General features: G+C 40.3%; 1 protein-coding gene across 2 annotated transcripts; it reads right to left on the minus strand.

Moving 5' to 3' along the window:
- Positions 1 to 11,159: 11,159 nt before the first annotated feature.
- Positions 11,160 to 14,605, minus strand: LOC147322820 (protein Tob1-like). Of its 2 annotated transcripts, none has more exons than XM_086302771.1 (2): positions 14,379 to 14,605; positions 11,160 to 13,328 (listed from the first exon to the last, which is right to left on the minus strand). In XM_086302771.1, exon 2 carries the CDS (start codon positions 13,158 to 13,160, stop codon positions 12,150 to 12,152), a length of 1,011 nt encoding a protein of 336 aa, XP_086158897.1. In that variant the 5' UTR covers positions 13,161 to 13,328; positions 14,379 to 14,605; the 3' UTR covers positions 11,160 to 12,149. The 2 variants fall into 2 exon arrangements, with proteins under 2 accessions (XP_086158897.1, XP_086158896.1); XM_086302770.1 differs by having other exon boundaries at positions 14,374 to 14,605.
- Positions 14,606 to 18,066: the final 3,461 nt, after the last annotated feature.

Genomic DNA, 18,066 nt, shown 5'->3' on the forward strand with positions numbered 1-18,066 from the left:
AGTTGGAAAACTGGTCAATTAGCAGAAAAGGAAATAATAATCCATATTAATTTCAGTGACGCTTTCATTAATAGTTGGCCTTTTGTATGTCAACCATTCCTTTCCCAGATTCTGTATCACTATTGCAATTTGGGAGTAAAATTTACCCTAGTCTCAGAGTGGCCAAAACAAATGCAGCGTTATCTCTATGGTGCAGGAGCAGGAGCAGTTACACACAAACATTCACTCACAGAGGCACAGATTAGAGAGGAGACTGCGCCTCGGCTTCCTATTATTAGAGCAGAGGTTTATGGTCGGAGAGAGCTGTAGGGAATCTCTGAGATTAAATTACACAGACGGAGAACATCAAATACAGAAGAAACTTCCCAGGCTCTGGAGAGAATGATGGGGTTTGGGTGAGCTGGGAATTTTTAAAAAAAGGAGATACGAGAGCAGCGTGAAAAAGAGGGATGTATTACACCAAACCTATCTCCATTACTTCCTCTACGCTTGGTTGTCCTCAGACACACTGCCAAGCAAGGCTTTACAGGATTACTGTGGAAGCAGAACTCATACAAACACTCCAGAGTTAGCACTGCATAGTACAGGTCAGCACCTTAATGCAACCTAGCAATGCTTTGTACACCATAATGAAAACTGTAATGAATACATAAATTATATTAGCTTTATGTCATCCTTAAGCTGTAAAACCTGCTGCTAAAGGCTAAAATGCTTTTTACAGATGGGTTAAGCTGCACAATGGGGCTTCTTCAATATAACCATTCATTAAAGTTACACCCAGTGCTATGACTCACTTTTAATTAGAGAATATTGACCACTGCTGCTTTAATCACGCATAGATACTTACCAACAGTAAGAACACCTACACCAGTGTGTCACAGTTCTGTGGATACGTGGGAAATACGCTGATATGTTAATATGTCTGTTATATATACATTATTATTATTATTAGATATATTTTTGTTTTTATGGACTTTTATAATACTAATATTTATAATAATAAAACTTTTACTCTACTAATATCTTATTATAATACATAAACCGTTTGTCTTTGTATTTGTTTCTTTGTTCACAACTCCTTCTACACAATCTGAAGCAACATATCTTGGCACACGGGTTCATCTTAGGCGTCTGAAGGTTCTTATCAGATATTGTGATGTTATCATGTTGCCTAGCAACTACTTAGCAAAAGGTTAAAATAACTTAGTTTTAATATTTATCCATCTGTGATGCCCTATAAAATTATTGTATCATTGTTACATAATGGCAGTAATGTCTTATTTCTATTTACAAATCTTCAGTTATGCATGATATGTCATGACGCTATCAGGTTGCCTGGCAACCACCTAGCAACACTACAGTGACCTGTTTTTTTTTTGTCACTGTCATTAAAGCACACTGTCATTTTAGTGACAATAACATTTTATTTATATTCACAAAAGCTGAATTATTCATCATGTTACCTGCCAACTACCCAGCAATGAGTTAAGTTTATCCACATGACTTGTGAGATCAAAAATGACATATTTTTTAGGGTTAGGCTTCGAATCATCCCAGAATCTGATTCAAGCCACTCCTTTGTCTGCACAGCTGGCTGTGAAACATGCCCTAACATGTCTCTAAGGACACTAAAATTTGTAAATATCTGAAATTTTGTTCTTGTAAATGGCAACACTTTAAACAATTACATGCTAAGTTTTGGGAAATTATACCACAAATTGTGGGTTGAATTATAAATTTAATTCAGTCACTTTATAGCTTATAGTATTTAAATGAAAATTACCTGTCACAATTGAAATCTAATGGTTCTTTTGTTTAACCATAATTCTAAAACCCAAATATAGTTCAATAGTTTACAAGAACCTGAAACAAAATTATTATATTCAGTGAACTAGAATTGGCAAGTTGTGTCACTTTTCATTAAAGTATTAATGAATACTCAAAACTGTTGTTAATGAACTTTGAGGGGAAACGGAGGCATTTCAGTTGTAACAAAAACCTACTGTATCCTTTGAGCTTTACTTTGATCTAAGTGGGGAAAAGATCAGATTACTGTGTAAGACCTCACACCACAACCAATCCGCTTTTTTCAGATGAATGAAAACAGTGGAGATAAAAGTAACTCTGGTACTCTTGTTTCCATTATCTTCAGTATATACCACTTTGGAATCTCCTGACTCTGCCATTTTCCAAATGATTATCTGTATATGAGCCTCAACCTGAGGGACCCAGCGGTGTTTCTGTCAACCTCCCACAGTCTAATAAACAAGATTAAACTTGTGAAGGAAAGAGATTTTCAGTGTTTGTTTTTTGTTTTCGACAAATTGCCCAGGCCTAATTCAACAGCTCGTGCCCCCTTTCTGCTACAGCAAGGTGAAGGAAAAGTGTTGTCATGGCTACATGACTTGCCATTAATGCAGTCAGAAAAGCATCTTTGTATGTCCCTCCTTTGTCTCTGTCTATTTTTTCACAGGCAGACCTGCCTGCTCCTCCAGCTTTCCTTCATACCTTTAACTTGGGAGGGCAGCGTACTCGGCATAACTCTAGAAAGTGACCCACCCAGGTTCTTCAAAAGGGTATTCATTCCTCTCAGGGTGCTACGTCAGAGCAGGTTGTGATGCTAGCGCAAGCGGAAAGAATATTTCCATGCCGTAATTGCATGCATGCAGTCCCTGCTGTGAAGTCAGACATGGTTGGCTGGTGGGAGGATGAGGAGGGAGGAGGGGTACTAAGAGTGGCGAGGATTCTCCTGCGATGACGCAGAAACCCTGCACGGTCTATTTTTAAACCTATTGAAGTGTGCAACACCCTTGCATTACTGTAACTCTCAACTGCGCCTTCAAACCAAAACAAATAGAGACAGAGAGGCAGAGCATAGCAATACAATCAGCCCCTTCTTTTACTTTCCTCTCAGGCTTATAGAGCCACAGTGAAATATGGATTATGACTTCATATAGTTGAGATGTGGTGCTTTTAGGCTGAATGATTGTCTGGCTTGGAATAAGAATAGGGTCGAATGGATGATCCCCACTAAAATGAGTTGGCAGCACTTGAAAGCAGCGGCTGGCTGAGGTTGTGTCCTGGCCAAACGCACCGCAGCCTGTATTCATTAAAGTCTCAGCTCCGGGTTTATCAGTGAATAACACAAGCTGGATGGAGCTTTTTTTTATATCCTCTTTATCTTCTCTCTGGTCTTTGTTTTCTTTCAGTGGACTGAAATGCTGAGCTTCCTTGAATTGCAGATGTGCTTCCCACTCGCGTGGCGGTATCTCTGGCCCTCAAGCCTCTGAAATGTCACCGCTAGACTGTACATGCCAAATTCAATAACCAGGAACAGGTGCTATCCCCTCTGATCATGGGCTTAGTATAGAACTGTGAGCTGAGATCAAGGTTAAAACCTAGCAGCACCTATTGATGATCTGTGACGAGATGGAAAAAGTGTAATACTCTTCATGATTCATCTCTGGCCTGCTCTAAAACCCTCATCTGGTATCAGCTACGATCCAAAACACGCTGAATTCCCCTCCTCACTCCCCTCTTTGTTCCTTGTGCTGACATACTTGGATCCATCTGTCCTTGCTGGGAGCCTTTGATAAACACCACCGTGTTAAAATACAGTTCAAATGTATCATCTGCACTTCAGGATGACTCACTCTGACTTGTCCTTTGCATAAACATTTTCGAGCACAGCCATTTGGACCTTCAAGCTGAGAGTTATAGTATGTTTATTTGAGCAGTACGAAAAACTGATAACTACTCTTGCTCTAGCAAATTTAAAAGAGAAATGTGTTTTATTTGTACAAAAAGAAGACTGAAAATAAAGATGAAAAGTTCCCCAGCAAAATAATTGTGGAAATAAATCCTGGATTTGAATTTTAAAAGCAGCTAATTCTCTTATTGTGAACATGGATCAGTACAGAATATTTAAAAGAGTAATAAACTTGCTGGCTTCACTGCAAAGAGCTAGATGAAAAGATCAACAGACGAGCACTCAGATATCTTTCTGTCAAATCTGAAACAAAAGTCAGGAGCCAGTTGGCCTACATACTTAAAATATAGGCAAGGCAAGGCAAGGCAAGTTTATTTGTATAGCACAATTCAACAACAAGGTGATTCAAAGTGCTTTACAGAGACATTAGAAACAAAAACAAATAAAAAGCATGATTTAAAATATAACCTGGAAACAGCAGCCGCCTCGCAAACAAACACGCAAAAAAAATATATCTCTAGTTAACCAGTTAACAAGTCTAATTTGATTTAATCATCATTATTAAAAACTGATGTGTGTAAATATTTTTTTCTTGGTAATTTAGCTAAGCTAAATTAGGTCATTTTCACTTCCCACACAAAGGCCTGATTACTGCCAGACTTGTTGGATCAAGAAATAACTTAAATAGAACCTGAATAAGTGAAGATTGAGAATAAAAAGCTACACATCACACACAATCTAAAGAAACTTTAGCACAGCTGAGAAACATCACTGACATCTGACAGGGTCCATCTGAGCCACTATGGAGACTTTCAACTGGACCTTCCCTGGATTCACTGACCTGGCAAAATTACTCCATGAGTGCAACGGCTCATCCAAAAAAATCGTCCCGGGGAATTTGACTAGAGACCGGCCCACCATTATAGGAAAAATCATAAAGCCTTCCCATACGGAAAAGAAATAGTAAAAACTTATATGATTTACTCATGAAAGTGGCCACTTTCGCATTACTTTCATACATTGTTTTAGTAAGTATCAGAAACATACAAGTTTCATTATATAATTTTTCAAGGGATCTTATATCTGTTTTCACTCTTATATGCTTTTCATACAAGTTTCACACAAGACAGATACAAACTTTATAAGATTTATATATATCTTTTCCATATGGGTTTGAATGAAAACAAATGCTGTTGTGACAGTGATCTACACTGTTCTGATGGTATATATGTATTAATCTATCAATCGTTTGTTGTAAGACTCAGATAATTATTTTTTTAAAAGTGAGACATTTTAAATGAGAATAAGAAAGGATTTCTTTGTGCCCCCCTCTCCCTGTTAATGCCCTACATGCTCCCCTGGCAACACTTTGCTAGATCCGCCCCTGCACAGTTACCAGCTGTCAGCTACATAAAAAAGGATCCTGGTGTTATTTGTCTCTCAGAAACAGTTCATAACTTCCCTTCAACTCATTCATGTCACCTCAAAGGTAAACCTGTTTCTCCATCACCTGTTCAGCTCTGATGATCCAGTAAGGACATCTCCTGGTTTCATCTTCACGTTTCCCTCTCACCACATATCCAAACCGACATCATGACCAGCAGCTTTACAGCTGTGGCTCCAGCAAACATCAGCTGATACTAGAAATTAATATTAAATAAATTCTAACAACAGCTGATCAAGTTTAAACGTGCTGCTGTTGTTTACCGCGACATCCGCTGGTTTCCTCTTTCTGGCGCAAAGTGGGCGATAAATAAACAAGAGAGAAAAGCCGATCAGCTGATCATTGATCAGTTTCATGATTGAAGTAGAAACAGGAGAGGGAGGGGCAGAGAATGAGAGGAGAAGAGGCTGCTGTGCAGCGTAAACACAGAATAAATCCAGCTTTGTATCTTTTTCATTGTAGCTGAAGTCCAGGACAAAATGTTCCTTTTCACCTCAATACGAAACCTGTAATATTTTCTCTGAATACGAGATGATTCTGTTTTTTACGGGACAGTTGGCAACTCTAAAATTAACCTATGAACAAAATAAAGTTCAACATCATTAACTTCATAGCACCACCCAGCTGTATAGAAACTCAGTCATGCTAGCTAGCACGCAGTACGAAAAAGTCAGCATAACGAAAATAAACTCCACTTAAACTTGGTTCATATCTGACCCAGACAGACTGCAGGTTATAACTTCTTAACTGAAGTTCAGTTCACCTGACACTCGGACCGGCGGCTGCTTCGGGTCTCTCCTCTTGCCTCCCTTTTCCTTCATCCACCTGCGGACCTCCACCACTTGCTAATGTTATTGAATCTGTGGAAGTTCCGCGATAGCCACCACACGAAGTAACGAATAACGAGCCTATTTAAATCCCAGTAACGAGTAACGCGTTCCTGGTTTTGGCATAATAACTAGTTACCGTGCTCGTTACCACAATAATAACGTAGTTACTGTAACGCGTTACTTAATAACGCGTTAGTCCCAACACTGGTGTTCAGGATACAATGATTAGAGAGAGCCTGGGCAAAAACTGCATCGCTGGGAAAGTTGAGGTGAAAACCACCGTTGACAAAAAAGAACACAAAGGCTCACATTTGCAAAAAAAAAAAAAAAAGGTTTTGAAGACTCCAAAGGCTTCTGGGAAAATATTTCATCGACTGACCAGACAAAAGTCAAACTTTTTAAAAGTTGGAAGTTCTGTTACTTCTGCTGCAAAACTGACACTGCGTTTATATACAGAAAATCACCAACGAAGAAGTTCTGCAAAGAAGAGAAGGTTTCTCCTACTTTCTTACCTTCTGGAGATCTTTGGTTGTGGCTGACTTTCATGCATTTTCATCTTGGGCTACCAGGGTACTTGTAGCTGTCCTGTATAAGTACTATTCTGCTTTCTGGCAACTCCAGACCGTCATTCAAGATCATCTTCCCTCTCTTTTTGCAACCATTTGGTGACTCTTACCCAGTCTGAATAACATCAAAATGTCCTTGTTGTAGATCCCGGTGATCCTGATGGATCAGTGAGTCAACATCTCTCTCCCTTATGGCATATAGCTTTTTTGCAGTTTCTCTTAGCATTGCACAGACTTATAACCAGCAAACTGCACAAATCTCTGCTTTTACAGAAGTGCATTTGATCACCTGACTCTGATTTTCCCTCTGTATTTGTATAGAAGCAGTAAGGTTTTTCCACAGGACTGCATAGTCCTGCAAAAGATGTAGTATTTTACTACTCAGAGCGTTCAAACAATTTACTGAGAGCTGTTTCTGCTCTATAATCTAACTTAGCTAGTTTTCAGGGTTAGTGCTAATAAAAAACCAATGATTGATGATGCATTATTATCAATTACATGTTCACACATGCAATGCCTGAATATACACCAATAGTGAAATAAGTTTAAACAATCATCCAAACATTTATATTTTTACTACTTGTTTCAATTTGAGAGAATGTTAACATCTCAGTCTGGAACTCATTTTTCCAAAATCGAGTCACTATAATTCAAGAGCTTCTTTTAACCTTTTAATGCTACCAGATTCCCTTAGCTTGCTATGCTAAGCTAAATAAAAGCTGCAATGCAATAGTAACTGTAAAGACAGGAGCAAGAAAGTCAACAATCATAAAATAAAGAACAAAAAGTGTCCCACTTCAGTCAGTTGCATGGAAAAGTATGAATCTTTAAATCTTTAAATCTGGATGTGAACAGGTAATTTTGTCAAAGTAAGCTAACCCCCTGCTACTTAGTATGAATTCATAAGGATCTATCTTTCTACGTATCTAAATCTTGGCACAAAAGCAAATACATTTAGAAATGAAATTTAATAAAAAAGACTGACAACTCAAGGTTATTTCAGCCCTTATTGCTCCTTATTGTAACATCAAACACAGGCAAAGAAACACCCTTCAAAACAAACACTAGTCCTACGGCACACTACACGGCTGGGCATGCCAGAGATACAGTATGATAAGGCCCTTTGAGTAATAAATGCAGTTCATGTCAGGAATGTATCTGGAGGGGGGCACACTGTGGAACAGACAAGATGGAGTCACAGCAAGGCAACACCCCTCACCACGGGGGTCTCCCAGCTGGTGTGACACCAGACCATCTGTGGACCTGTTTATCCCAGAGAGCTGAGGTGGTCATGTGGAACCGAATGTGTGTGTGTGTGTGTTCTGAATATTGTTTTCCACTTAGATTGCAAGGCTTCATCGACTTCATTGCCTATATTGTAATGCAACGGTTTAAGCTGAGGACTAAAATAGTTTCTCTGGTACATGCTGACCCAGTAAACTAGAGCAGTGCACAGTGTGCAAAATGGACTTGCTCCACAGCTAGTTAAATGTTCCTGTATTTACTGAGCATACAACACTCACTTTAATGCATCCAGAATTTCAGGAGCGTGTTATCGGACAAAAAAAAGGGAAGAGCAGGGTGTTTCTGCAAAAAAAGAAGAAAAAAAAAAGCACTGACATTACTCACAGCCGAGAATGTTTCCAGTACAACTGTGTCTCACAAGGGTGGAATCGAAACTAGCAAAAATCGCTTTTCCCTCTAATCCTCCGCGAGCTACTCCCACTGAGCCCTGCAGGAATTAATTTGCAATGCTGGGAATTCTGAGCAATTTATTTGCCACAGCAATCTTAACTGAGATTTGGATTTCATTATAGCAAACAAGAATTCAGAAACAGATGTATACCACTAAGGCCTTTTCCAGTGTTTCAGCTCTGTGCAAGGCTGCATAAGACATTACTGAGGGTTGCCATGATGCCATGTACATGATCATCCAGAAATGTAGCAGTGGAAAGCACATTTACTGAATACTGAGTACAAATTTGAAATACTTGTAGGTATTTATAGTTAATGCACAAGGGAATGATACACTTAAACACACTGAACACATTACAAACACTGACAGGCACAGTGATAACCGTTGTTGTTCTCACTAAAACACAAAGATCTTTTGTAATATAACATTCATATAGACGTTACTATTAAAATTACTATTACAACCTAAATATTGTTGCACAACGCTCATGGCAAAAGCACTCGCAGATGGCAGCAGCCTCCCCCAGCAGGATAATTCCTCCACCACACCACAAAAAATACTCCAGGAATGGAGAGTCCAGGGTGTTGACGTGGCCACCAAGCTACCTAAATTCAACACAGGATGACCCGATGGACCCGATTACAACACACAGGAACCAAAGAAGGCCAAATTCCTTGTGCCAGACACTACAGGACACCCTTAGACGTGACCCACATATATGCACAAAGGTGACCCACACAATTTTAGGCAGCAAGTTTTAATGTTATGGCTGATTCTTGTATAGTAAGCTTATTAACCCACAGACAGTGCCTCCAAACTATTTTAATCTTTAAGACTTTAAAAACAGCATCAACTACATGTCTATTGGTCATTTCAATGCCAAAAGACATAAAGAAGAAAATATGTCACCCCCAAAATGTTTTGAGTAGTCAAACATGTCTAAAAATATGAGAAGAATAAGACTGACTTATATATAAACAAAAGGTGAGACAAAGAGTGTGGTTGGGTTGGACACTAGGATGCATCTTACCTGCTAAACTAGTCTAAGATTTTGGAAACTATGCACTATGGAACTGGTTTGTCAGGAACAAATGGACGTCATTTTATTTAATCCATCTATAGCCTCCTGAAACCTGAGTGCTTGTTTGGCATGCATTTTTTTTTTATTTCTTCTAGCTGTTGTTGGGACTGATAGTCACCTAAGAGCTGTTTGTCAAACTTTCCCAAAGTCCTTCTTTAGATTATTTTTATATTTGTGTGCAAATATAAAAAAAATTAAAGTCATCTTCTCATTAAGACATGGCACAAAACTCTGCTGTGCAAAGATGTGCTTTAAGTTTGCAATGCTCAAAGCTTAGAAAGTGAAGTTAAACCTGAGGGTTATCTTCCAGTGTACATGTACTATAAAAATGTCAGCAAGTGTTTGAGCTGTCACTCGAGAAAGCATCTCGCCAAAAACAAAAGAAATCCGTTTAGACTTGAGAAATAGAATTGTTGATGCTCACAAAGCAGGAGACAGACATACAAAGTTATCAGAGCGTTTCCAAGTGTCAAGAACTGGAGTGAGAAGCATCGTCAAGAAATTCAAAGACGAGTACAGAACAAGCCCGGCAGAGATAGAAAGCAAAGGATTTCAAAGACTTCAAGCCAGACTGAACTATGCTAAGGACAAACCTGTGGAAAGACTACGCATACTGGAAACGCTGGGTATGGATCGTCGCTTTGTCTTTCAACACGACAACGACCCAAAACATTTGCTGCTCCTGGCGAGGAAGAAGACCAAAGTGAAGGTTACTGACATGACTTTAATCCTACTGAAAATCTGTGAGCTGAACTGAAGATGAAAGTCCCCGCCAGAAGAAATTTGAGAGATTTCCCAACACGCCTTTCAAAGTAAAATAACGTAAGCGTCTAAAATGATACTAGGATGTTTGGAACAGCTGTGTTAAATATTCCTTGCTCTGCTTGACAGCACTTGGGGAATACTCTTTTTAACATTAATTTTTTATAGGGAGGCTAATAATGCTGTCGTCATCTGAATTTTAAAGTATAACACAAAAAAATCGCAATTTTAATACAGGGTAAAACCCTTTAAGCATAGTGAAGTATAAGGGGCAGAAAACTCAAAATTTAATATCTCCATATGCAGACGCAGGGTCTCAGCAGGGCGGGTAAATGACTAAACCTGAAACGAAGCTGAGCACAAACTGAGAATTCTCCTCTCCTGGCCTCGTGTCATTATAATTAGCTTTCCAATCATTGTTGTAACTGAATTTTCTTTTCATTGTGATGCTTTCTGCATTCTTTACAACCACTGGATAAAAAGCAGACTGTCGAGCAATGTTCACTTTTGAACATCAGATCCGATCAAAATGTGGGACATTGCCTTAATATGTGAGCAAGGTATTAAAAGTTCTGAAATCCTGCTCGCTTGGGAACTAAAAGATCAAGCAATCACACTCAACTAAATGTTAAAACCCATCTCCATTTTTGCTAGCTAAAACAGGAACATGATACCAGTCGTTGCCTTTGTCTGCGCAATCAAGTCACTAACCAGAGCAACACACTTGCGCTCCTTTATCATAGTGACACCAACCCAAACTTTCCTCAAAATGAAAGACAAGCTGGGTGACATTTTTATTTGTGTGACGTTTCATTCTGCTGTGACACATGACACACACACGGGAAGGGGGGGAAAAAAAAACAAAAAAAAAAAAAACACCAACACACTCCACCCATCTTCACAGCCATGATAACAAAGACAATAACAGATCATAAACTAATTTGAAGTTTACTGCCAGTTTTAACCTTGTTACCCTTTGATAGGGCAGCACCACAATAGCCATTCACACACGCTAAATATTAAAGACAAGTCTGCATATAAGAGGTAATAAATAAGTCCATATCCCACAGATCATGTTCAACTGTAGTTTATTTTATTAAAAAGACCGGGGTGCAAATATGAAATTAAAAAAAATAAAGACAAGCATATAATTTTTAAGCATTTAATACAAACTTAACAATATAAACTATTTCAGTCCCTCTTGACATGTAAGACACTGACTCAAAATACTTTGTTATACCTTAATGTTTTTGTTTTTTTATCAAGTATTGCACAATGTAGGTACAAAATTAATATTCATACGATTACATTTTGTCCATAGTATAGCAAAATCTTTTAACCTCTTAACAGAAAATACAATTCATCTTCCAGAAAAAAGCAAATATTCCTACACTTTACTTCCACCACTAAGGAATACTCTGTACACAATCTTCAGAATATTTGATGTATAGTTTGTTTTTTTTAAAGATGGATTTCTTTAACAATTATCTTTTTAAAAAAAGAGAAAGAAAAATAAGGAAAAGCTGCTGCAGCCATCACAGATCACTGGAGTAGTAAAAAGATATAAATGCAACACCATGTCATAGAAACAATATATACTCTGATATCTTACAAACTCTGTACTAAATTAAATTATACAATTAGAAAAAGACCAAGTAACCCCACTTAGAAGTGCCAATTCATAAAAATCAGCCTTGTCTTACTACCTGTAAAATACTGTAAGAGGCCAGAACTTGAAGCTTGTATTTTTTTATAATTTTTTTTAAACTTTATTTTAAAGTTATTTTCCTCAACATAGTAAAAAACTTTGTGCTTGGTTGGCAAAAAGAAATCAAGAAAAACAATGATGCATGTTGAATTGAAGTAACCAAGCTTGGATGTGTTTGTACAACAAGCTTTTAGTAGAAACTAACTCAAGGGGGCGTGGTCAAAACACCCTTGGGCACATGCGCTTTATTGACTAGACACTACATCCTTAAAGTCCAGTTTCTAAGTGTGCGTTTTGTTTTTCCTTCTTTTTGAGCCACCGTCATTCATAAATAGCATCTTCTGATGATGAGCTTAGTTAGCCATGACTGGCTGGAATTGCTGGTTAGAATACTGCATGTTGCTCAGACTGAAGTTGAGGCCATCCATAAGAGACTTGTCGTTGAGGCTTCCGTAGGCTGCAAACATGTCAAAGGCATTGTTGTACTGCAATGGGCCAAGCCCCAGGGAGCCCTCCCCGGGGAACACTGCTCCAGGGCTGGACTGGCCCTGGAGACTGGGGAACACAAACTCCTTGGCGTTGGGAGAGAGAGCAGAGGCTTTCTGCTGCTGCTGCTGCTGCTGCTGCTGACTCAGGCCGAGCCCGTACAGCGAGTGCATGGAGGTGGAGATGGCTTTCTGCTTCAATAGGGTGTTGACATTCAGACCAAGGTTGTTGGTAGGGGAGGTGCGAGCCACCTTGCTGCTACTGCCGCTGTTGCCGTTACTGCGTCCGCTGCTCTTCATCTTAGTGGAGCCAAATTTGGTGGCGGCGAAGGTGGCAGTGGTGAAGGTTAAGGGCTGGGTGGAGCGTGGCATAAAAGATGGGCTTACCGCAGCAGACTGCCCAAAAGGAGGGGAGGGGGAGCTGGACTCTGAAGAAGCCCCGACAGGGTCGCTGATTGGCATGAAGACCTGGGCCTCAGGATTAAAGCTGTTCTTGATCTCCTTGTCCAACTCTGAGCCATTTTCATTGTTATCATCCACATACAGCACCTTAACCGGTCCCTTTTCCCCGATCTGGTAGGAAACCTCAAACGGGTCAATCCACACGCTAAGGTCCTGAGGAAGATTATTCCGGACGTCTTCGATATCCAGCCCACTCTCTTTGGCTGCCTGCTCCACCACGGGGTCCACCTTCTCCCCTACATGGATGCACCTGAACCCTGACCCTTTGTATGGCTTATCCGGATACCAGTGGCCTTCATATTTTTTCTTCAGCTGCCTCTCAAGCTCTTCGCCAAAGATATTTACTCGTCGTCGAGGGAGTTTGTTGTATAAATAGGAAATAATAAAGTTGAGGGCTACTTGAATTTCAAGCTGCATAGCTGCTTTCAGTGGCAAGAGGGCTTCTTTTACTGTCACAGGTTTGCTTTTTCCTCCCACAAAGCGTTGCAAAAACCCTCCAAGGCAGCAGTGATGAGTGTAATGAAAAAGCTCAGCACGCGTTGCCGAAACAAATATACGTCCTGCAGCAGAGACGAAGTCAGGACCCTGAAATGGAAAGAAAAGGGGACGCGTTATAGATGTGCAGCTGTTCACAGCATAACACAAGCAAAGCAAAGCAGTTATCAGTTTGGGCCCATTTAAAAACAAAACAAAAAACAACATTTTAATCACTATCCACTTCCTCCCCCTCTCTGCACAGCAGTGCTGGCATCGCAGCTGTACAACAGCTATAAATACATACAGGCCACTGACTCAGATGGTGTCAGCAGTGCATGCTCCCCAGCGGTCTAGTGTGACAGATAAGTGCACCCATGGTTGACCTCTGCAGAGGGCGGTGGATGTAATGGCAGGTGTCAATAGTGAGACGGATTTTCGATCGCTTCCTATTCGCACTGGACATGTTTAGACAAACTCCAGCCTTCTTTAGTTGGATAAGCGTCATTTTAAATAACCCAGCCGGGCTATTCCAGCACTTTCATCCTTGCTGAGCTACAGTAGGTAGAGGAGCACGTACACACTCGCGAGGAGAATTGTTACATAATCATCATTCAAAGTCTAACCACGGCCATAAAACCCTCTGTTACAGCAGAGCAAGAGCGTACGTGACCCTGTCAGCGCTGTATACACAAACTGTCCGCTTTCTCACCCCGTCGCTCTGTCGCTGTCGTCCACCTAGCATTAGCTGGCCAACTTAATGATGGGTGTGAACTGAAATGTGGCAAGCTAGCTATCAAGAAAGCAGATAGTGTTAATGTTTAGCTCGCCCAGCTGCTTATCAGCATTACCTCGCGCTGACATCGCGTGTGCCAACCGCAAGGTATGCGCACAATGAAAGTCGATCGTAAGAGGCAGTCAATGTCACTGTTAACGGCAACATAAGATGGAAATTGGCGTTTTAGCCGGACTCTGGTCGACACCAAGCGGTGTAGCATTTTAATTAGCTAGGAAGCTACAGCTCGCATACTCGACAAAAATACTTTCGTTTAATAACATCACTGACTGCGACACTTAGAAAACTAACAAGAGATATAGGAGGAGTGATGCACGGCTGTGTCAGAGATCGAGAAATTGACGTTACGTTAATATTTACCTTACATGGAATCAGCAGGTCCTTCTTGCACGAACCAGAGTCCGCTCCAGGAAACGCTAGAATCGACACAGTTTCTAGTGTCACTTTCTAAAGAAGATAGAAAATATTGTAGCGCTCCAGGCGATTTTCTTTCTTCCGTGGGGTTACAGTTGAATTCCGATTTGCAGGCTTCCAAGCTTACTCCCCACAGCCTGGGAGTTTTTACAACTCTGCCCTTTAAAACTTGGGCTTGTTTGGTTTTATAGTAGTCCTCCGCCACGGACATGGAATGGGGTGGTGATGCGGCTCACAGGGGTCAACACCCAGTAACGCGCTTCTATTGGCCGAGCGCTTCGTCGTCATGAACAACCACACCAACTAAAGCTGTGACTGGATGATTTTGTGTTCAGTCAAACACAGGGTTCTATTTACGGTAGTGGTTTGCCTTTCATCTGTTATGGACTACTTTATCGGAGAAAGGGTATTAACTAAAAACCATTTGAAACCCGTGCGGAGAAATATGATTTTTTTTTTAAACAAAAACTATTAAAAATATAATACCTGCATGGCTGAAAGGTAAAGAACTGACACTGGCTGTCTGTTTTATGTGACATATGTTCTTGAGGGTTCTACATTTCAGTGATTGTGCTCAGTTGTGCATAAAACGTACTGCTGGTTATATTTATTATGATTAGAATTTCGAATAGTCAGTATAGTTATTGCTGAGAGCGAGGAACAAGGCTGAAATGAGACCACACTTGGCACCACTTCTGCCACTACAGGGTTAAAGGAAGCTAGGATAACCACTGTGGCGGAGGGACACACCTGTCACTGGCTTTGTTCCCTGCTCCTCACCAATGGCATTTTGATGTTCCTTGAGTGTAAACCTTGCTGAACAGCATTCTCTTACTATTAAACAACACAATTCAAACAAAACAGATTTTGTAATTGTAAAATTTAAATAATAATGCTATATCATTTTTCAATCTGTGTCCCTGCCATTGAATTCTCTTCATTATAATGCCTGTGGACTGTGAAATTCATTAGTTACACATTGAATCCTGGCTGCTCTCCTGCCTACGTGCAGGCTACTTGTTTTTAGCAGCTGTGCAGTGCAGGGCTTACACGCTCTGCTGTCAGACCCAAGGTGTTTGACGCCACACTCTGCTCTTACCTAACATGGGCTCCCGCACTCCCATGTTTGCACAATAAATACAATGCCACATGAATTATACAGCTGTGAGGGAGGGAGCGGGGCAGGAGAGTAAGAGAGGAGGAGGGAGAGAGGACAGACTGTTCTTTAGAAAGGGGGGAAATGACTGAGAAACAAAAGTATCTCTTCCTGACTCAAAAAATATCCCACTCAGTGCTGTATGCCATGTCTGTTAAATCTGAAAGCTGATTTATAGCTGCCAGCTGCTTACAGGCTCTCTAGAGGGAACAGCGGCGTATACGATTGATCTGAATCAATCATAATTCATTTAGATAGTCTGTTGTTTGAGTATGTACCAAATCATATAGCAGTAATAAAAAATAGACACATTCCTGTTCTCGTTCCCTGTTCAGATATATATAAAATTCATTTCTAATAAAGTGTGTGTTTGTATTGCTGATTACTTCATTTCTTACTCGTGACTTGTTTCTAAAAATAATCTCTTAAAAATCACGTATAAGTTAACCCATGTGTCCACTCAGAGGTTAATTGTGGCTTATCAACAGAACGGTTGATGTTTAGCCCAGCATCACATCCCAGCACCGTAAACAGCGCTAGAAAATGCAGTCAGATCATAGCCAGAGGGCTGCAGGGTGCTGCAGGCACAATGGAGAGTTCTTCCAGCCTCCAGATTGAGACTCAGCAGGGGTGAGAGATGAGCCCCCACCCACCAACGAGGAGCATGTGTGATGGATGACCCGACCAGAAACTAAACACACCGTGGGGGCCTTGGAGACACATCAAGGCCACCAGAGCAGGGCAGGCTTTGGGTTTTTTGTTTTTTTTAAGCCTCCCCTTTTCAAAGCACAGAAAATGTGCGACTATGACCAAATGTTCTGGCATGTTTCAATTTGCACTCAACTGCATCACTCTTCAGCAAGAAATACGTGTCTCCAGCGCCGTACCAAAAAAAGGGCCTGCCTATCCTCCCACTGTGTATACTCGATACACAAGTGTTAGTTTTGGCGGTGGACAGGTGGAAAAATAGCCCCACACCGTGCTTAACAATGACTTATTTGTTATTCTCCACTAGAGTATGGATCTGGAGCGCAGGGAAAGTTTCCTCCTCTTGTTGCAAGTCTGCCTGGCTGGAACCCGGAGGTAAACACAGTTAATGAAGTAAGATGTTTTAGCGTGATTCGTGCAGATTTTTTTTTTTAAGTGAAGTCCACATCAAAGTTTTTCAGCACTTCTCTTCACAAAGCCGTGAAATCCTTTCTTCCTCTCTGGCTTTGCGGCTGCACACGAGATAAATTTCCAGATGCACTCAATGGATTTTAATTTGTTATGCGTAACCTTATGTGATTGATATCTGAGATAGAATGAAATGCAACACTGGGCAGAAGAATATCTGCCACTATTTGCTTCCTTAGTGCAACAATATGAATAAAAAAAATGCTCCAAAGACCACGTTTTATGGGAAGAAAGTGGCTTTTGGCACATGAAATTAATAGAACTGGCACAAAAGCAATGCTCATGTGAACGTGGTGTATAATGAAATGTTTCACAGGCTGCATTCATTTCTTTTGGTTATTGGACTAACACTGAGATGGCTTGGATAGATGTATTAGACCCTGTTCTTACCAGCAGACTTCAAAGCTCAAACACTCTTCTGAACAACGATTTACTCTTTCATGCCTCACACGAGGGCTTCCTTTCGATCTTGTTTTCTGAATTTTTACCTGTAGGGAGGAAAAAAACTGACTTTTTTATAACCCCTTTCAATCTCAAGTTATAGTAACTCTTTGAGCTGTATTTCTTTTTCAGCTGGTTGTGTTTTTAGCAGAAAATAAAAAGGTATCATTTGAAATGAATAGGTTGCGCTAACAACTACCGACTTTTACATTTCCATTACTTCTTCATTAAAGGCTGTGCCTCAGATTAATATCTTTTTAATTCAGCCTTTTTTTGCCCTTTTGGTAACAGCAGCATAAATATTGATGTTTAAACAGGAACAGCAACCAAAGCATGTTTTTTATTAAAGCAGCCATAATCAATATTTTTATGTTAACAAGGGATTAGTGTGTGTGTGTGTGTGTGTGTGTGTGTACCCTTAAGTCTTACTCTCACTGTCCCTCTTTAGTGTGATTTCTGGCAGAAAGGTATCTGTGTGAATTGAAAAAGCTTTGTTAGACTGTACCTTGTGATACCCATTCCATAGCAAATACTTAACAGAGCAAGCTGGTGACTAGCTACTGAACATTTAGCAACACAGACAGAAGTTATATCTCACTGGAGCTCATTGCAACCAACAGCTAAAGCATTTGAATACTGGATTTAGTGCCAAATAAGAGAACCTATAGGGTGCAAGCACAGCATATGTACACTTTGTTCCTGCAATGCTACTGTTTGCATTAAAGCGCCATGGAGTTGGAATTAGTGTCATCATGCAGTCAAATTGTATCCATATGATGAACTAAACTATCCTCTCATTGATTTTCTTAACCACTCATCCAATCCACGGTCATAGGGTTCTTATCCTGCCATAGAATTAGGCCAGA

The sequence above is a fragment of the Aulonocara sp. 'chitande type north' Nkhata Bay genome, linkage group LG8 (genome assembly GCF_057382095.1).
Source record: "Aulonocara sp. 'chitande type north' Nkhata Bay isolate Kocher_YH1m ecotype deep benthic linkage group LG8, A_spYH_male_GT1.1, whole genome shotgun sequence".
Taxonomy (NCBI): Eukaryota; Metazoa; Chordata; class Actinopteri; order Cichliformes; family Cichlidae; genus Aulonocara; species Aulonocara sp. 'chitande type north' Nkhata Bay.